The sequence below is a fragment of the Diabrotica virgifera genome, chromosome 1 (genome assembly GCF_917563875.1).
Source record: "Diabrotica virgifera virgifera chromosome 1, PGI_DIABVI_V3a".
Taxonomy (NCBI): domain Eukaryota; kingdom Metazoa; phylum Arthropoda; class Insecta; order Coleoptera; family Chrysomelidae; genus Diabrotica; species Diabrotica virgifera.
This window is the reverse complement of record NC_065443.1, coordinates 265,973,742-265,995,363: the sequence shown is the minus strand read 5'-3', so window position 1 is coordinate 265,995,363 and position 21,622 is coordinate 265,973,742. Positions and strand designations below refer to the sequence as shown.

General features: G+C 36.3%; 1 protein-coding gene across 27 annotated transcripts in view; it reads right to left on the bottom strand.

The window, feature by feature from the left end:
• The window catches only part of LOC114344868 (voltage-dependent calcium channel type A subunit alpha-1), a 460,590-nt gene that overhangs the window by 239,425 nt on the left and 199,543 nt on the right, over positions 1-21,622 (bottom strand). For 18 of the 27 annotated variants that reach the window (XM_050650056.1, XM_050650052.1, XM_050650080.1 and 15 more), the window contains exons 11-14: positions 15,533-15,757; positions 10,825-11,252; positions 7,316-7,725; positions 1,158-1,460 (exon numbers count right to left, since the gene is read on the bottom strand). In XM_050650056.1, coding sequence (XP_050506013.1) covers positions 1,158-1,460; positions 7,316-7,725; positions 10,825-11,252; positions 15,533-15,757 — 1,366 coding nt within the window. The remainder of the gene's footprint in view (positions 1-1,157; positions 1,461-7,315; positions 7,726-10,824; positions 11,253-15,532; positions 15,758-21,622) is intronic. The other 9 variants (XM_050650071.1, XM_050650064.1, XM_050650159.1 and 6 more) reach the window with 2 other exon arrangements.

The window sequence follows — 21,622 nt, the reverse complement described above, 5'->3', positions numbered from 1 at the left end:
CCTAATATTATTTTAAGACCCTGACTGATAAAAACTAAATGAAAAGTATGCGATAAAAGTATCTATAATAGAATTATTTTTTTTAATTTTAACAAAGGTATATTTATTCGTAAACGTTTTGTTTTATTTTCAATTGCATATCAAAAACTATACGTTTTTATATGATTATCTGATACTTTAATACTGGTAGAAGCTAGTAAAAAATTATTTTTATTGACACAATAGCGACAAAAATTTAAATATACCAATATATTAAACGACGGCGAATGGGTACTCACACCTCCTCTCCCTCTGTTGTACTCCGTCGTAATAAGCAAGCCCCCCTCCCTCTTCTCAACGACGTAGTTTATGGATGACCCCTATCGACGATGGATATATGACGATGGAACTATCCTCCCTTGTGGATGATTGGGCGTTTAAATGTTTCTTTGGCAACAGTGTAAGCTTGCTGACTGGCCAAGTCAGCGCATATTCTTTCTTGTTTATTCTTTGGATAAACTCTGTTACACAGTACAGTACTAGCTGCTTCCATTATCTTCCATTTCCTGCTCTGATTTTGACTTCACCCCATGTTGGTCCAATTTTTTGTGATCTCTCATTGTAGTTCTTTTCCAGCTGTTCTTTGGTATACCTCTCTTTCTTTTCCCATCTGGTTGGTACTCAAATGCTTGTCGCACTATGTTGTTTTGAACTTTCCTCAAAGTTTTGTATTAGTTATTCTGTTGGTCCAGTATATTTTGCAGATTTTTCTTAAAAATTTTATTTCAAAAGTTGTAGTTGCTTAATTGTAGTTTAGTCCTGTTTCTATGTTTCTACTCCATAAACTACATAGTATACTTTTTAGTAGTCAGTATGTGTATGTCATTTGTGCTGCTTGTTTTTTGCTGTTTGCATCCAATTTGCACAGCAAAAATCACAAAAGAGAAATACATGGAAAAGACCGAGGGAGACCTACATCCAGCAGTGGATAGATCCGGGTTAAATGATGATAATGATGTATATGCTATATAGACATATATGTAGAATATACAATATATGGACTTCAGGGAATGAAATATTGATGTTTTTCAACAAATTATTTTACAGTTAACATTATTGTACGTTCCGCCGAAAAACTATGTTTCGTTAAGATTTATAAATAAAGTATAAATACTTACGCAAAATTAAAGCCCATGGAGACTAGTGCACAAATGACGACTACTGCATCCATAATATTCCAAACTTCCCTGAGATAAGACCCTGGGTGGAGGATAATGCCCAAATCTATCACTTTCAAAAACATTTCTACGGCGAAAACGCTGGTGAAAGCATAGTCGAATTTATCTAAAATAACGTTGCGAAAGGCATCTTCGTCCACGGGATCTTCACACGCAAGTGCAATAGAACTGAGACAGATCACTATCATAATGAAGAAATCAAAGTAACGTAAGTTAACTACCCAATGGGCACCTCTCCTCACTCTGAAATAAAAAGATTTCTATTGTTAAGAACTTTTAGGAGACTACATAACTAACTATATAAAATACATACATCAAAGAATAATAAGTAAAAAATACATATTTTTTACTTATTATCTGAGTCCAGTTTGATATCTGAGTCCATTCACGAATGTTTCTTAACCGAGAAACTTGTTTTGTTCCTATACTTCTACGTCCCTCTGATCTGCCTTTAAGGATCAATTGTAGCATTCTATATCGATTTCCGTGTTTAAGAGTCTTTAGCAGTTTTCTCTCTTTCCTGACCCTCCTTAGCAGGCGCGGATATATGGGGGGTCAACGGGTCCATGGACCCCCTCTTGTATTTAGTCTATAAGTATTTTTTTATTATTTATTATTTTTTTCTATTAACTCTAAACTTTGAGCCATCAGTACAACACTAAACTGCAGGCGCATTTGTTTGGGTACCGGTGGAACCATAAACAACGGAAATATTTTTCTCAATTCAAATAATAACAAAAATTATATTTTAATACGGTAAATACATTACACTGGGTATAAACCTTATCTCATGAAAAGTCACGTTTCAAATTTGCGATGCAATAAAGATATAAAAATTTGTATTTTACTAGATAATTTATGCGTACCTACCCATTGATGGTAGAAAGGTTAATCTATATGGTAAAAAACGACCAGTGAGATTAATAGTCGTGAATTGTCTATCAATCATTTTGATACCGTAGGTATCTGCGATTATATAGTGTATTTTATCCTTAGAGTAAGTGTGAGTTGTATAGCTAAATCTGGAAAATATAATAGTTTTTTAATTCCTCATGTCCTCACTAGTTTTTCTTACTGTCCAAGGTACCTTCGGCATTCGTCTTCTTCTTCTTAAAGTTCCCTCTCCTATCGGAGATTGGATATCATAATTGCCGTGGTCACTTTCTTGGCTGCTGCTCTGAATAGTTGTAATGAACTTAAACCATTCTCTAAGGTTCCTCAGCCAGGAGATGCGTCTTCTGCCTATGCTTCTTCTTCCTTGGATCCTTCCTTGCATAATAATTCTCAGGAACTCATATTTTTTTCCTCTGGTAATGTGACCCAAATATTCCAGTTTTCTAGTTTTTACACTTTTCATAACTTCTAACTCCTTATTTAAACGTCGTCGCACTTCAACATTGGTAATCTTTTGAACCCACTGAATTTTCAATATTCTTCTGTAACACCACATTTCGAACGCTTCTATTCTTCTTATGTGTTGTCTCTTCAATGTCAAAGCTTCCATTCCGTATAGCAATATAGAAAATATGTAGCATCTTAGAGCCCTCAATCTGAGAGGCAACTGAAGGTCTTTGTTTGTAAGCATTGTCTTCATTTTTATAAATGCTTGCCTTGCAGTTTCAATTCGGACTTTAATATCTTTGCTTTGGTCATTTTTGTCATCAGCTCAGGTTCCCAGATATTTGTATGTCTTAACTTTTTCTATTTGGGTTTGCTCTAACATTAAACTTTCATTTCCATGTTCTGTTTTTGAGACAATGATTAATTTGGCTTTTTCTTGTTTATTTTTAGTCCGTATCGAATGCAATAATCGTTAATTCTATTTAGCAATTCTTGTAGCGATTCCAGGGCGTCTGCCATTATAACGGTGTCATCAGCGAATCTTATCTTATTTACTATTCTTCCGTTTATAGAGATTCCATCACTTAGCTCCGCTATCGCTTCCTGAAATATGGCTTCACTGTTAAACAGTAGCTGCGACAGAACACAACCCTGTCTTACTCCTCTCTTTATATCAATATTCTCGGTTTCTTGTTCTTCTATCTTTATATTGATCTCTCTTGTTCCAAGTCCTTTGCTGAACCCAAATTGGGCATCATCCATATCATATTCTAGCTTTCTGTATAATCTTCCATGAATCACCTTTAGAAATATTTTGACTATGGCTTATTTTGGGTATGGCTTATTAGTGATATTGTCCTATAGTCCGAACAATCTTTGGCGTATATTGTTTTTGGTATTGTTACAAAGGTGGACACCAACCATTTCTGAGGGATTTTCCCGGTTTTATATACTTCATTAAACAGATCCAGTAGTACCGGTAGAGTTTCATCGTCTAGACATTTCAGTAATTCCGCAGGTATTTTGTCTGGATCTACAGTTTTTCCGTTTTTTGCATTTCGTATTGCTTGTTCGATTTCCTCCATTATGATTTCTGGTCCCGTTTCGCTGTCGATTTCTTCCGGTTCTTGTCTATTATCCTCAAACAGATCTGTTATGTATGTCTTTCACTTTTTTAATTATTTCTCTTTGACTTCTATAATAATTTTTCCATTTATGTTTTTAAGAAAGCCATCTTTCTTTTTTCGCTGTGTATTTTTGATATCCTTTATTTTCTTGTGCATGTTAAAGCTATCATACTTTTTAGAATATTCTTCTATTTCACTACATTGATTTGCCAGCCAGGTGGATTTGGCCTCTTTCATTTTCTTTCCTATTAATCTATAGATTTCCTTGTATTTTGCCTTACTACTTCCTTTATGTTTCCTTCTTTCCTCCATTAGCTCTAGGATTTCTGAAGTCATCCATCTCTGTTTTTGTATTATTTTTTTGGGTAATATTTTCTTTCCTGCCTCTACTAACGTTTCTTGTATCACGTTCCATTTGTCATTTACATCCGTCTGTGAATCCATATTTCCAACGCTTCAATCCTGCTCATGATCGATAGAAAAGTACAGACTGACCAAACATATCACTTTTAACCATTCTTTATCTCAGTTCTAAACTGAGATGATTATTGCAAAGAAATTATTTCATTTTCATAAAAGTAGCGTTCGTCATTGCTATTCTGCGTTTTATGTCTATGGTCAAACCGGCAAACAGGTGCATGTTCTCAAAAAATTAGTAGTGTGTAAAAACTTTTTTATTAATTAGTTAAGTACTTTCAGCACATCACGTGCCATCATCAGAGCTTCGTCCTATAGGTACAAATCCTTCATAGAAGAAGCAATTACCAAACAACACATTAAAATGCATGGATACTGGGCAAAGCCACAGATCTCGGGTATATAAACCCTTAAAATTATTATTTTTTAATCATGCTTTATTTAACAATCAGAATACATTAACATCCTATAAGTTAAAGTGTTGACTTGGGAGCTGGGCTCCTCATTGGCGTGAAGGGATTCCTTCCAGTGAAGGAGTCCTAGGTAGTCTTCATGTCAGCTGACCATAATCTTTTCAACCTTCTGGTAATTGGAGCTTGTACTAGCGGCTGTAATACTGCGTTTTGGTGTGTTTCCATTTTCTTGTGGTGTTTGTTGTAGCTATCTTTAATGACATCTGTGATGAATGGAAGCTTCAGATCTTCATGTAATGTTAAATTCGACACGAACCAAGGTGCATTTGTGATCATGCATACTATTTTGACTGGCTCCTTTGGATGATAGCAATAATAGATTTGCTTGCACATCCCAGACCTCGATACCATACATCCATATTGGTTTGATTACGGTGTTGTATATCAGCAGTTTATTTTCCAAACTTAGTTTTGATTTTCTACCTATCAACCAGTAGAAATCTTTGACTTTCATGTCTATTTGTTTTCTCTTCTTTGTTATGTGCACTTTCCAAGTAAGTTTAGAGTCTAGATGTATGCCGATGTATTTGGAAGAGTTGTTTTTAGCAATAATTTTGTTATTTATGTATAGTGATGGACACTGATCTTTTCTTGTAGTAAAGTTGACGTGAATGGATTTAGCCTCATTTATCTTAATTTTCCATTGTTTTACCCAATTTTCTAAGTTTTTCAAGTCATTTTGTAGGATGTTGGAAGCTTCTACTGGATCTTGGTGAATTGCTAAGATGACGGTGTCATCCGCAAAGGTTCCTATGACAGTGTGTGGAGACGTAGGAATATCTGATGTGAATAATACATATAGAATGGTATCCAGGACACTGCTTTGCGGAACTCCGGCCTTGAGTGGGATATTTTGCGAATATTCATCATTCACTTTTACAAGAAACTGTCTGTCATGAAGATATGATTCGATCAGTCGATAGAAGGATAGTGGAAAAATTTTAGATATTTTGTATAATAGTCCATCATGCCAAACCTTGTCAAAGGCTTGGCTAACATCCAAGAATACTGAGGAACAGTATTGTTTTTGTTATATTGCTAGATTTATTGAATGTGTTATTCTGTGTATTTGCTGAACTGTTGAATGGCCTTGTCGAAAACCAAATTGGTGTGATGGGATCCAATCCTCAGGGAGTACTTCCTTATTTATTCTTTGAAGTATGAGTCTTTCTAGTACTTTTGACTGGCAATAAGCTGATGGGCCGATAAGATGAAACTTCGTTTGGGTTTTTGCCTGCCTTTAGTATTAAAATTATTTCTGCGGTTTTGAGTTGCATCGGCCAGTTATTTAGTCTCAGGATAGCATTGAAAATGTACATTATGAGTATGACTCCTCTGCGTGGCAGTTCTTTTAACATTTTGGAGGTTACTTTGTCGATCCCTAGAGATTTTCTTGAATTTAGGAAGTTTAGTTCATTTTGAACTTGCTTTCCAGAAAGTTGTTTGGTTGCAAGTATGTTTTTTGGGATATTTAAGAGATGTCTAGCTATTTCGTCATCAACTACATCACAGTTCGGTGTGAATACATTGGATAAGTATGCACCAAATAGTGAAGCCTTTTCTTTATCGCTTCTTGCCCATATAGCTGCGGGATTGTTGGAGTCACGTACAGGAAAATTCTGCATTTGAGGCTTGTTTTTGAATTTGCATGGTTTCCAGATGGAGTTATCATTTCGGTTAAGACCCTTCAAATATTCACTAAATGAACTTTCACGCAGTTCTTTAATTTTTGCTTTTAGTCGACTACTGGCTCGGTTGTACGCTGTTCTGTCAACAGGGGCTTGCGTGCGTTGTAATCTAGCCCTTGCTTTTCATTTTAGAGCTATGAGTTCCTTCACTTCTTCAGGAACAGAAATGCCTTTCATTTGGATGGTGGGACGAGGAGTGGCTTGTTATACTGATTCTATTAGGAGGTCATTAAAAGTTGTGATCGCCTCTTCGACTTCATTGGGTTCCTTTAGTCTGATGTCGAGTTTTACTTTTTCTTCAATTCTGGTACGATATTCTTCCCATTTTGGTTTTTTATTATGTAGTCTTGTGGGAGTTTTTCTATGTAACGCTGTTGTTCCTATTGAAGCTATTATCGGAGAATGGTCAGAAGAAAGATCATAGCTTGGTATTACGTCTAAGTGAGGAGCTGATAACCCATTTGTCACAAACAAGTCAAGCAAGTCAGGAGTTTTAGCAGGATCAGTTGGCCTGTAAGTTGGAGTTCCTGTTGACAGGTATGCGTAATGCTTCTCTTGAATCACTGATGCCAATTCTCTACCTTTGGTTGTTGTAAGTCTAGACTCCCATAAAATGTGTTTGCTATTGTAATCACCGCCCGCAATAAATTTGGATCCTAGTGTATCGAAAAAATCACTGAAATGTTCCTTTTTTATGTTGTGTCGGGGTGGACAGTAGACGGCGGCCACTTTTAGATTATATGAGTCCATGCAAACGTTGACAGTTGTGGCTTGTAGAAAATTTTCAGCATATTTTGGCATTTCATGGTGCTTTATTGTGTTTTTTATTAGGATAGCAGTACCAGCATGTGCAGTGTTGTCTGGGTGATTGCTGTGATATGTTGTGTAATGTGGAATGTAAAAATAGGATCTGTCAGTGAAGTGTGTTTCGCTGATGAGGTTAAAATTATTAAAATACAACATGGCTGCGTCAAACCATTGTGAGCTTGACGCAGCCATGTTAAAGGTAGAGGGAAACATGTCATATACAAGAATAAAGAATGGCTACTTACGGATTAGTTGAAGAAAGAATAAACATGCTAGAGTACGGCAGCATCGGTTTCGGGCCCACGATCTCTTCCTCTTCGGCTTTCTCCTCAACCTTTTTCCTGGACTTGACGGGACTAGAAAGACCTGCATCCAATTTGAGACCGCCCTCCATTTGAAGGGCTTCCATTTCCTTTTCTAGTTCCAGCGCCTGCTTCTCCTTATTTTCTTCCGCTTGTTCTTCTTCGGCCGCCGTCAGCTCCTGGGCGTTGGCCAAGTTGTCGACGGCGATGGCAAGAAAGACGTTGAGGAGGGTGTAGTTACCGAATAACATAAGAACTATAAAATATAGGGAGTATATCATGGCGACGTTCGGACCACCAAGAGCGTTGATTCCGTGGTACATGACTTCGTTCCAGTCCTCACCGGTCAGTATCTATAACAGATAAAACGAGTAGTTTTTAAAAGGATATCTAATATTCTAGTCTTAGTGAATTGTGTTGATGTTGCAAAAGATATTTTCAAATTGTGGCAAAAGTTTTGAACGATAGATTTTTTTAAAACGTTAATATGTGTAATGTTTTCATTTAAAAGGACCCCGCACACATCTCTACATTACATTAAATTTACATTAATAGATTCGTCTTAAAATTACAATAATTTTGTATCATTGCGCCAACTCTGAATTTTAATTAACAAGGGCATGTAATTAAAGTTGATCAAAGTCACATTTTTGAAGTTTATAAAAATGTCATTCATAAATACTATTAGTCTAATGGCTATTGAAAATAGTTTCCCAGCGTGAGCTAAGCCGATTAGACGAACAATCTACTTTTGTGTGACTGGCCAAATTATACCCACTTTATTATCGATAAGATAAGATTAGGCCTCTTGAAGAAAGATTTACGAACTGGCGATTTACAATATCTTTTTTCTCTCTTTGACTCACGTACACTCCCATTTGTTTTAGATTTATTTATATCAATTTATGCCCTAATTAAGCAAAATTCAGTGTTGGCGCAATTATATGAAAATATTATATTTTCGAGACTATTCTATTTATGTAAATTTTATTTCGTTTGAATGATATTATATTTTCCATAAGATGTGGATCCTTTACAAAATAAGAAAAGTCCTTCCTCTCAACCACTTTCTAATCTTCTAGTCCTATCTCTCCGACCTCCATTTCCTTGTAAAAGTAAAAGATCAGTGCACTATCTGATATCCAATCAAAGCTGGAGTAACTCAAGCTAGTGTCCTTGGAACTACCTATATTGTCGTATACCTACTCTACACAGCAGATCTTCCTACAAGTCAAAACATCACCACAGCCACATATGCAGATGACACAGCAATCACTGTGGCTCACTCAAACCCGTACATCGCCTCACAACTGCTCCAGACAAATCTTGATAAAATAAAGATCTGGTTATGGTAGGGGAGCCCAATCGGGGATTTTTGCAGTTACTCGAGCGCGTCAGATTATCACATGGGGAGAAAACTCGTACCCTGTAAATGTACCTCTACCATATATTGGCTCTTGATACAGAGGAGTTCATTACGGGGGGTCCGAAAAAAAATTTATCCTTAGAAAAACTCGAAATCATCAGATTAAGATAAGGTAAGTTAAGTATATGCAAAATAATTTATATTTCCAAAATCTGACGATTTGAGCGGGGCGTAAGGAAATGGGTGTCACAAAGCTTCACAAAAAAAAAAGCGAATATTTCGCGAAATGAACGTCAGATCGCAAAACTAAAAAATACGTGTTCAATATTTTTCAAAAATCTATCGAATGATACCAAACATGACCCCCACGGAGAGGGGTGGGTGGTAAATTTAAAATTTTAACCCGGGAGCACTCGAGCTCACTTCTGTAACGTAAGTATTCGCGCGTAGAGAAAAATCTCACAATATAGATTTAAATAAGAATTTAAATCAGACTTAAAAAAAATTCTACGTATTACTACGATCTTCCTCGAGGCACTTACGAGTGGAAAGTTATGTTGCAAAATTTTTCATCAAGTTATCACAAAAAAGAATAAAATGTAAGATTTTTTCTCACGGCGCGACTGATCCCGGATTAAATACGAACCCCGCGATATTTCGCGAAATGAACATCAGATCAAAAAACTGCAAAATACACGTATCCAATATTTTTTAAAAATCTATCGAATGGCACCAAACACGACCCACCACGAAGGCGTGGTGGGGAGTTACTTTAAAATCTTAAATAGAAGCCCCCAATTTTTGTTGCAGATTTGGTTCTTTATGTAAAAATAAGTAACTTTTATTCGAGACATTTTTTCGAATTATGGATAGATGGCTCTAAGTATAATCGGAAAGAACGATTGTTGGAAATGGAAAATTAAATTAAAAATGGAGAGTCCCCCACTTTATGGAAAACTTAACTGAACTTTTTTTGGTTTTAGGACCTACTGTTCACAACCCAATCGGTCCCCATAACGCTCGAGTAACTGCAAATTTAGCATACTTTCCTCCCCTACTATTACAAACATGGCGAATTAAAATAAACGAAAGTAAGTCAGTACATATAACGTTCACTAATCGAAAAGATATGTGCCCAACTGTCTCATTAAATAATCAAGCACTACAACAAAGAGATGATGTAAAATACCTAGGTATGCACTAGGACCGCAGATTAACGTGGAAGAAACACATATTCACGAAAAGAAAACAGTTGGGTCTAAAACTTAATAAAATGTACTGGCTGGTAGGAAAAAGGTCATAACTAAGTTTGTGCAATAAAATTTTAGTATACAAGTCAGTGATTAAGCCAATATGGGCTATGGTTTCCAACTGTGGGGATCTGCGTCGAGATCCAATGTCGACATCCTGTAGAGATTCCAATCGAAGACCTTCCGCATATCACAAATGCACCGTGGTACATGCCCAATGAATACATCAATCTTCAATAATAAAAACTGTCAAAGAATAAATTGCCAGTTACTCCCAAAAATACGACATACGACTGCAAAATAACCCCAACAGGCTAGCGAAGAACCTAATGAGAACCCAGGCAAAAAGAATGCTAAAGCGCCAGACTCCAAGCGATCTACCAACAAGATTTTAAATTTTCAAAAATATGTTAATTTATGATACACATCTTATTAGAGTCACAAATAATTTTGTTACTAAAATTATGATTTCATAGGTTATTGTCCCTGGACAGTCTCCTGCAAGTCTTTTGTAATTTAATTAAACAATTTACTTATTGTAATGATTATTACAGATTGTAAATAAATGGGATGTTAAAAAAATGTTTATGTTTATTTATTTAGATCTACTCACTTGACGGTGAGTTGTTACATTGTTTTGTATAAATATTAGGTTTGTTCTAGCAAACAGTTAAACTAGTCAGAAACCGTCAGCAAACAGTTGGTCAGTGAGAGAACATAATACAGTCACCAGTGCTATCCCCTCTACTCGCGCTGGTCCGCTATTCGCTGATGGTTTCAAACCGTTTGAAACTGATGCTAGAACAAACCTATTAGTTTAAAAATTAAGTACTTACCTGGAATACAGTCAACAATGCGATAGGAAAAGTATTAAAGTTGGCAAGGGGAGTTCCGGATTCAAAGTTGAACTGTCCTCCGAAAAGCTGCATCCCAAGTAGAGCGAAAATGAGGATAAACAAAAACAGAAGGAACAACAACGAAATGATCGATCGCATTGAATTGAGCAATGATATTACAAGATTGCGCAGCGACGACCAATATTTTGTCACTTTGAATATCCTTAGGAGCCTCAAAGCTCTCAGCACCGATAATCCGAACGAACCACCTTTTAGCCACGACCAAATAACTTCGAAAATGGAACCCGTTATCACTACACAATCGAATCTGTTAAAAGCTGACTCGAAATATATTCTTGGTCCCAAGGCGTACATCTTTATAAACATTTCTGTCATAAATAGACCCAAGAAAACGAATTCGGCGTAAACTGAAACAAAAAATATATTTTAGTAAACGTATGTACTTTCAAGAATTATTTCATTGGTCACTTTAGTTTTTTAAATACAACACCCCATATATTATGCCGTTAATGGACGGATCGGCTATTGTGAAATTTGAAGACAGGCTATCTAGTGTTGTCCTTTGTTCTCTATTACAGGACAGATTGGCCCCTCAATTTTAGTTCTCATCCTCCTTCTTAATTCAATTTCCTGACCTGAATGATTAGATGAAACGAGAATCCACACTAATTCATCGGATCGGGATCACCTCGTTCACAGATGGGTCCAGAATGAACGAGCGGGAATGGAGTGTGTGGTGGAGGAGGCGGATTTGAGTCTAGGTAGGCTCTCGGCTCCCATATATCAGTCTTTCAGGCCGAGATTTTCACGATCTTGGTATGTGCTCAACAGATAATAGATAGGGCTTGATACAAATACAAGAGAGCACTTGATAATGTTGCGCTGAAGGTTACCATAGTTTGGGTACCGGGACTCACAAGTGTGAAAGGGAACGGACGGACTGATGCCCTGGCAAGACGCGGCTCATCTACTCTTCCTGTGGTTCCCGAACCTGTGATTGGGTTGCCGTTCAGTACTGGTCGGGGTAGTCTGAAGAACCTTCTTTTGAGGAGATTCGAGGACTCCTGGGCTAGTTGTGGAGGTATGAGACAAGCTAGGCTGTACATTGTGGGGTTATCCAAAAGTCATAGAGCCCAACTTCTTCTTCTTCTAGACCGTAAAATATGCTCTCTGGTGGTCAGTATGCTTACCAGCTACTAGAGACTTTATGCAGCCGAGAAAAGTGAGGGCGTTACCCCTGAAGAGACTTGTGGCTTTCAGTGAGGCCATAATGTTACTAAAGGATTAGACGTTTGGGACGGTAGAAGGAGATCAGATTTTCAACCTATGCTGATTCTAAGAAAGATGGTATAGCCTGGATTGATCTACGCCCCAGAAACGCGAAAGACCAGGTTCTTATGGACGTAGTCCATATGATAGGGGTAATAAAATGGACCCGACTTACGAGGTATAAATGTCTAAAAGGCTTTCAAGTGGGCCCTATCCCGATGTAGCATACCATACCATATTGTTTATTAAAACTATGTCCACATCAATAGCACTTAAACCGTATACATACAGTGTGGGCCAAAGAAAACAGTCCACCTCGATATTTGGCAGTATTTATTAGATTTTAAGGAAATGAAGAAACAGGTCGATTTTTGATATAAGGGGGACACATTTTTACGGTACATACATTTGTCAATTCTCAACCCCTCCCTTACACTTCCCCCACCTCTTATTTTTAAATAGAGAATAGGGGTCGTGTGCTAGCCCATTAGAAAGATTATTCAATTCTCTATTCAGTAATATTAACATTGACATAATTATTTATACAGGGTGTCCAAGTGACTTATTTTGAGTTAAATTAATTGACACAAAAAGAAGAATGTATGTAATTTATTTAACTCAAAATACATTTTACTGCTAACAGAAAACAGAAAAAATGTTTATTTGATAAATAAACATTGTTTGTTGCTTAAATTCAATATTCAACCTACCAAGAGGCAGATGGGTGGCAGCTTGAACATTGAAATTAAGCGAAAAGCAATGTTTATTTATAAAAAACATTTTTTTCTGTTTTGTGACAGCTGTAGAATGTATTTTGAAATATATAAATTACGTACATTCTTCTTTTTGTGTCAATTAATTAAATTAAAATATTGTTATTTTCTCTACACCCTGTAAAAATAATTATGTTATTGTTTATATTACTGAATAGAGAATTGAATAAACTTTCAAATGAGCTGGCACACGACCCCTATTCTCTATTTAAAAATAAGGGGTGGAGGAAGTGGAAGGGAGGGGGTTGAGAATTGACAAATGTATGTACCGTAAAAATGTGTCCCCCTTATATTAAAAATCGACCTGTTTCATCATTTGCTTAAAATCTAATAAATACTGCCAAATATCGAGGTGGACTGTTTTCTTTGGCCCACACTGTATAATACTTTTGATATTATGTAGTCAGAAACATTTTAAAAGATAAAACAAATAGACCTGGATCCCGTGTACAAAAAGTTGACTAATAGAAAGCTGAAAATTTGTTAATAGCTTAACGGTGTCTAGTCGGACAAACTTTGATGTATGGGAACACTGAAACAGGGGAAGTTTTAATTGTGGAAGAGCTAATTTACGATCATATTCATATTTATTTAATTCTGGAAACAACTGGAGTTTGTAGGGTTTAAATGAATTCCTACACCATGTATTTCAACATGAAAGTCTGCATTGAATATACAGTCTTATTGTAATTTATAACAAAAAACGACTAAAATCCTTTATAAAAGGTATATTTGTTAAAATCCTTAAAAAGGGCTACATCACAGAACTAGTTTTCGATTGGATGACCGATCATCATCAGTGCTTACCTAAAATGCGTATAACCTGATAAGATAATGCAAAGTTTTTAGATTTTGACTACGGTTTTAAGAAAAGTTGTAGGTTATACTCACGTGGTGTAACATGCTAACCACCAAAATACAAAAATATATGAGTAAAAACCCTTTAAAATTGATCCGTCATGGAAACATAGATAAAATATGTGAATTTAAACATGGATATAAAAAATATTCCATGTATTATGCTCCAGGAACCATTTGACTTGTTCACATGTTGACTGTATGGTGGCAAGTGGCAATGATAACGGAACTCCTAAACGATGACATGACAGAAATGACAGTTCCACAGGAAGTTGAAAAATTTTACCTGTTAGTTAGGAAGACTCTGGTGTAAAGCTTGTTAAATTGAGAACAGTAACGACAATCACTCCACTGTGATAAATAATATCAATTAAAGTAAAATTAAACTTGATGTTATAGTTATGAAAATGTAGTTAAGTATGTTGTCAATGAAGGTGGTAGGCAAACCACATTACACATAAAATCTAAAACTGAAATCGACAATAAATCCATTTGTGATAAGACCTAAGATTTAGAAAAGCATTTTATGTTGATTTAAAGTCATCGAATTTATTTAAATTGTTGGTAGCTGTTGGAATTTGTGTAAGTTCAAGAAAAGATCACAGAAGGGGTGACAGCAGTGTAAAAATGTCTCAAATAATCTAGGGGGGATATATCATTAAAAAATTAATTTATAACCTTTTTTGGTTTTTGATCTGGACCTGTTCGAATGTTTCCTGGATCTGGACCTGCACCTGTTTTACTCGTCCAGTTTCCTCAAAGCGCTCTACAACTTTTTGTACCATCGCCTTATGGATAGGAGAATGGTTTGGAAAAGAATCATTGAACTAGTTGGCTACTTCAGTATAAGATCTTTATCTATCGCCGTAGCCCCTCATCATTAAAGCAGTAATCCGCTCTTTTTCTTAAAAAAAATCGTAGAGATTTTTAAAAACATATCAAACAACTCTCAGCTTTGATATTATAACAGTTTATTTTACAAAGCTTTTCAGTAAACGGTAAGCTGTTATTAGTTTTATGAATTAATCTGAAGGCATTCTGCAACATTGAATATTTACTGAATTACTTTAAAACTGCTTGGCACTGAAAAGGTTTATTTGTTTAAGGCCTTCGTAAATAGATAAAATACCAATTGTTACATGGTTAAAGTGGTACTGAAGTGAGAATTAAAAAAAAATATACAATGTGTAGAGTGTTGTTTATATAAAACCAAAGTGACTAATGATGCTATAAAAAACATTACAAGCATCAACTTTTAAATATACATATTGCAGAATAGGCGTATCTGGTTTTTCGTTTTTTGTACAACTCTGATCATCCATTTAAGAGGTAATTAGGCGTTTCCCACATTCGACGCCGCACGTAATTATTTATTAGGTGTATTAGTTCATTCGTTAGCTATGGAGGAATGTCACCAAGCCTCAAACTCTCATCTCTTGCCACACTATTCGATTATAGTCCGGTCCGACACCAACATATTCTAGTCTAAGCAGTAGATTTAGTTTAAATTTTAAATTACTATGTCAGTTTTTTTTATTTTTCTGTATATCGGGTCAAAATTCGAACGCATCTCCACTAGAGCCAGATGCGAGTGGTCGAATTGCCCTACTTAGTAGATCCCTAAACTCCGGAGTATAGTGCCAATTTGAACAGCGTTTTCGTATTCTACAACTCAAAGCTCGTTTAGAAATCATGGTTTGGTTCATGAGGCATTCCGATCCCAAACTTTTGTTGTTGAATGAATTAGTAAAATTTATTTGGACTATAATTAACGTTTTAATACTTACATAAAAAATTTGTGAGCCACTGCGGTTGGCCGTGATACTCCACAGCCACACAGATTGTGTTGAACAGTACCAACACGATGACGGACCAGTAAAACCACTGCGTTTTTATGACGTGTCGAATGCAGAATCTAAATCGTTTTTCTGCTCTCCAAAACCTGGCACAGCCACTCTGGCCTTGCACTCTAGACTTCAGGTAGGAGGATTTACCGTAACCTGCTAACAGAACTTTTACTTCAACATTGATTATAGTGTACTCTGGATACTTTATATTGGTCCAGTAGTGTAGGAAACAGAGGTTGAGAGACTTACTTTTTCTTCCCCCTTCTCCTGCCTTTAAAGGGGGTAATTTGTGGTTTTTGCGAAATGTAGCCCTTCCTGTACTAAGATGACTATTTTTCCTATTATTTATTTCCCGACAGCATATGTCTATCACCCACCGTTTAGCGGTTGACAAAAGTTGACAAGTTTTTAAAAAAGATGATTTAAAAAAAAAAATTTCCCTAACTCTAATGGAAATCAAGAAACACCATACGGCAAGTAATCACAAATAAGTGGCTGAGTTTTTGGTATATCTTTCATTTAAGGGCAATTGCCCATTTTTTACTTACAGGGTGGTACATTTTAAAATACCCCTTTTTATACCATCTGAACCGCTTATGCTAGAGTAAAAAAACTTTCAGCGATTACCCACGTCCTGGTGTTATTTACAAATTTGTATAATGCACCCCCATTTTTCCCCGAAGCCACCACAAAAAAAATTAAGAATTAATAAAGAAAGTGATGTTCTTGGAATCCTTCACATACCATGCCCTTTATTAAAATGCTTAATATATCATTTTGTGCACGTTCTTATTACCCGTGCATGGACACCAAAAGCGATTTCTTGGTGCAACCCCTGTAGCAAAAAATAAAATGGTGGGTTGAAAAAAAATATTTTTTTTGCTTTCTGGCCCATATGGGTATATGCTCCATGGAATTTTTCATAAATATATATTTCATAGCAACAACATGTTTTATTTTACTAGTATTTTGTATTTTGACAACGAAACCCGATTTGGGCTTCGAAACGTTAATAAATTCATTTTTTAGTAAAATTGTGGCTTATTTCCCATAAAAAATACGTAAATATATATTGTTATTGCAACATCCCTGCCGAAACTACCCCTATCACAATAAACTGTGCATAAAAATTACCTATGCATTTGTTTGAAACAAAACTTATACAGAATTAAAGACCACTATTTTCTCTACAAATAAGGTCCTATGCATTTTTTTCGTATCAGCAACCGTTACGGCACAGTGGCGCCGTAAACCTCACAAATGCTTTGGCGGGCTCCAGTTTTTGTTTTTTTTTTTTTCGTCGCCTATTCGTTTTATTGATAACGTACTTATGGAAAATAAAAGGACACACTGTCTGCTACATATTATGACCTATGCATATTTTACTTTCTTTGCACCCTAAAGCCACAGTGGTGGTCCAAAATAAATTTTTGATTATTTTCTTTATTAAATCTCCTTTTTTTGGGGTGGATCCGGGGAAAATATGGGGGTGCATTATAAACATTTGTAAATCATACTTGTACATGGGTAATCGCTGAAAGGTTTTTTACTCTAGCATAAGCGGTTCAGATGGTATGAAAAGGGATTTTTAAAATGTAACACCTTGTAATAAAAAATAATAATAATAATAATAGAGTTTATTTGTAGCAATTAGTACATAATAATAAACCCAAGTTCTCACTGAAGTTGTTAGTCACATGGACTACAACTTTTGCGTGGGGGTTAAATTTTGATTATAAAACACCATTAATTTATCTTAAAGTTTACAAAAAGGTATTAAATAATCTGTTTCGCTCATCTGTCTTCAAATTTGGGCTCCTCTTCTCACTAATTCAGTTAACGTTAAATTTTGTTTATCGAAACTACGAGAATCTCTAATAAAATTCAACAAAGGATTGCGAAATACTTCAGATGGGATTCTTCTGGCAGGAATTCGTTTTATATGAGAATTATCATGACTTTTAAGGTGTTTTATTCACTTTTACAGTAACTGTCTCAATTTAAACATTTATAAGTGACATTTGATATAAATCATTTTTGAATGAAATTTAAAATGGGGCATTGCCTTTAAATGAAACCTATAAACCTATACCAAAAAATCAGTCACTTATTTGTGATTAATTTCCGTAGGGTTTCTTTTTGATTTCCATTTAAAAACACGCTACGTTTCGCAAAACCCACAAATTACACCCTATAAAGGAATGAAAAGGGGGGTTCCGGGGCGAAATTTTTTTAAAAAAGGTTAGTCTTAGTTAGGTTTTAAAAAAAATAAAACCGGTCTTGTGTCCATTTGCGAGGTTCAACCTCTGTTTCCTACAGTACACGGCATTTAGAAGAAATAACACCGGAATAAATCGATTTTTAAATACAGTACCTAGAGACTTGCAACTGTTCGCATTGTGTTCAGGATGACGTCAGCAAAAAGTATAGATACAACACAAGAATAGGTGGAAATGCACATTTACACTTAGAGTGCATAAAATGTAGTCAAAAGTGCATAAACATGAAAAAATCAGTACATTAAGGGAGAAATTGTGTTACTCAGGGAATTTTGGTGTCGCTGATTATGAATACTCTAGTAGAACCGGGTTACTACTAAGGTACGTCATCTGGAGTTCCTAGAGCAGTTTTCAGCAGTACATTAATTCAAACATACTCCAAGACGTTCTTGGGAACACTGGACATGCATACACCATCATAGCGGATCCCCGGAGCATCCGGTGCCCAGGACCACTGTTAAGGCACGTTATCTTCTGGAGTTTCGAGAGTTTTCGACATTAAGTTGATGCAAACAGTGTGGTGAACTATCTGAAAAGCTACCCGCCGTCAACAAACCCCCGGTTCGAAAAATTAAATAAAAGTCTTTCTACTTTAAACGTTCTATTTTCTAATTCAGTTGCACATCAAGACTAAAACATCAAATGTTGCACAAAAATTAATAGCGAAAGCAGTATATCTCTAAAATGAATCTAAAAAACAAAAATAATTAAAAATGTGTTTTTCTCGCGGCTCGGAAAGTCAACGATCACCGCGTGTCTCGTCTTCGCCTCAATTCGCATTCTATTACAACACCACTGGCCAAGACATATTTCTTCTACTATTCATTCAGGGAAAGAATAGTAGAAAAAATATGTTGGAACATGAAAGGAAGCCCTAACACAATTTGGAGAAAAATGGCCAATGTTATTAGAGAGACGGCTATTGGGATATAATAATACTTGGGAAAACGTCAGGAAAGAAGTTTGAGGATAAAGAGACTTGATGGTCAAATGAAGTACAAGTAAAAATAAAAGAGAATGGAAAATTATGTAAAAAGTGGCAGGAAACCAGATCGGACATAGATCTTCAAAACTATATGGTCGCCAAAAAGGAAGCGAAAGTGGCAGTTGCAAAAGCTAAAGCAAAAACGTATTCAAACCTGGTATCAACTTGATACCAGGGAAGGCGAACCAAAGATATATAAAATAGGCAAACAGAGACCAAAGAAAGCAAGACATTTTAATCAGATTAGATGTATCCGAGATGAAAATAAAAAAATACTAATTCACGAAAAGGATGCCAAAAAGAGATGGAGAAAGTATTTTGACAGTTCATTAAATGAAGAATTTGACAGACAGCCTGTGGAGTTAACGGAGACAGTAACAGCAATGGTTACCAGAATAATAAACAAGGAAGTGGCTCAAGCGCTTCAAAAAATAAAGAAAGGAAAAGCAGTCGGACCAGTTGATATTCCTGGGGAAGTATGGAGAGCATTGGAGGAGACAGGAATAAGTTGGGTAACAGGTATATTTAATAGAATTATGGAAGTTGGACAAATGCCAGACGAATGGAGAAGCAGTATATTAGTACCTGTCTACAAAAACAAGGGAGACATACAACAATGTACAAACTACAGGGCTATAAAACTACTTAGCCACACCATGAAAATATGGGAGAGAGTAATTGATAGACGGATACGTGAAGAAACCGAAATATCCGATAATCAATTTGGCTTTATATAGAGCAGATCAACGACAGATGCAATTTTCATGGTAAGGCAACTGATGGAAAAATACAGGAATAAAGAGACCAACGCTCATATGATATTCATTGATCTTGAGAAAGTATATGATAGAGTTCCTCGAGAGATTCTGTGGTGGGCACTCAATAAGAAAGGAGTCCCTGGCGAGTATGTAAAGATTGTGAGAGATATGTATGAGGGAGTAATGACTAGTGTTAGGACAGGTGTGGGAGAGACTGATAAATTTCAGGTGAAAGTAGTACTGCACCAATGCTTGGTGCTTAGTCCTTATTTATTCTCATTAGTTTTGGACCAGATAACAGCGAAACTACAGGGTAGCATTCCATGGTGCCTAAGGTATGCTGATGATGTAGTGTTAATAGGAAATAGTGAAAGAGACTTATGGAACAAAAACGGGAACAGTGGAGACAAGCTCTGGAGGAAAAAGGTTTAAAACTTAGTAGGACAAAAGAGAGTATTTGGAATGTTCCTTTAAAGATGGAGTTACTACAAATAAAATGGTATCTTTGGATGGTGAAATGATTGTGAAAAGCAATAGTTTTAAGTACCTAGGATCGGTATTACAGAGTAATGGAGAAATAGATGGAGATGCATGCAGTAGAATTAGGGCTGGATGGATGAAGTGGAAAGAAGCGAGTGGTGTGTTGTGTGACAGAAAAATTCCAATGAAGCTGAAGGGAAAATTCTATAAAACAGCCATAAGACCGGCTATGATGTACGGAACTGAATGTTGGGCAGTGAAAAAGAAAGAGGAACAACGAATGCATGTGGCGGAAATGAGAATGCTTAAATGGATGAGTGGAGTGACAAAGAAGGATAAAATTAGAAATGAGTATATTAGGGGAACTCTAGGTATGGCACCAATCGATGCCAAAATGAAAGAGCATAGGTTAAGATGGTTTGGTCATGTTCAACGTCGAAACGTTAATCACCCAATACGAAGATAGCTGAAGTGCAGATTCCTAGAAGGAGTAGGAGGGGAAGACCAAAGAAAACCTGGGGAGAGACGATAAGGCAGGACATGTTGGTAAAGGGGATCAACATTGATATGGCCCAAGATAGAATTGTGTGGAGAAATGCAATTAGGGAAGCCGACCCCGCATAGGGATAAGGCAAAGAGAATGATGATGACTACTGGCCAAAATTCTCGGTAAAAAACGGTTAAAATCTTCTCAGCGTATATGGTAAAAATCTGCAGACCTAGCATGACCTGATCTTCTCCGACGTAATTATTATCAAAACAAACAGATAACCATCTGTAAGTAGAAGAATGCGGCGCTATGCTTACATTACTGAAAGTATTCATTTCTCAAGGCTTTTGAACCTCACAATAAATTAACGGTTTTGAATACAGGGTGGAGCCCCAGACAACTAAAATTATTACAATATTTAAATGGCTCGAACAAACAGGATACTCGGAGATTTTAGGGTCTGCTGGATACGCCATCAGAATTGATCCCTATAACACATGGTGTCCAGAGTCACTGCTAAAGCACGTCAACTTCTGAAGATTAGAAGGTTTTCGACACTAAATTGATACAGATAGATTACTCGGAGGTTTGCAACACCTGGTGCCCGTGCCTGGGCACTTCGTTCTCCAAATGCTGGTTTTATGTCTTATTCGTATTCAGCAACCCAAAAAACTCCGGGTAATCTGTTTTCATTAATTTAGTCACGAAAACCATCGAAACTCTGATAAATTGCCTCAGTAGTGACCCTGGGCACCAGGTGCTCTTGTGGTTGGTTAATGACGTATTCGAATTCAGCCACCTCAAAAACCTCTGAGTAATCTGTTTGCGTCAATTTAGTGCCAAAACCCTCGAAACTCCGGATGACGCGTCTTAGTACTAACCATGGACAGATGGCAGGTACTCCGGCAGTCAGTTTTAATGGTGTGTTTAATGGTGTTCAGCTACCTTGGAAACCCCAGAGTAACAAAATATGGCCCTTAGTATTCTGATTTTGACATGTTTTTGAAATTTTTGGACGCATTTTATTTATGTAATGTA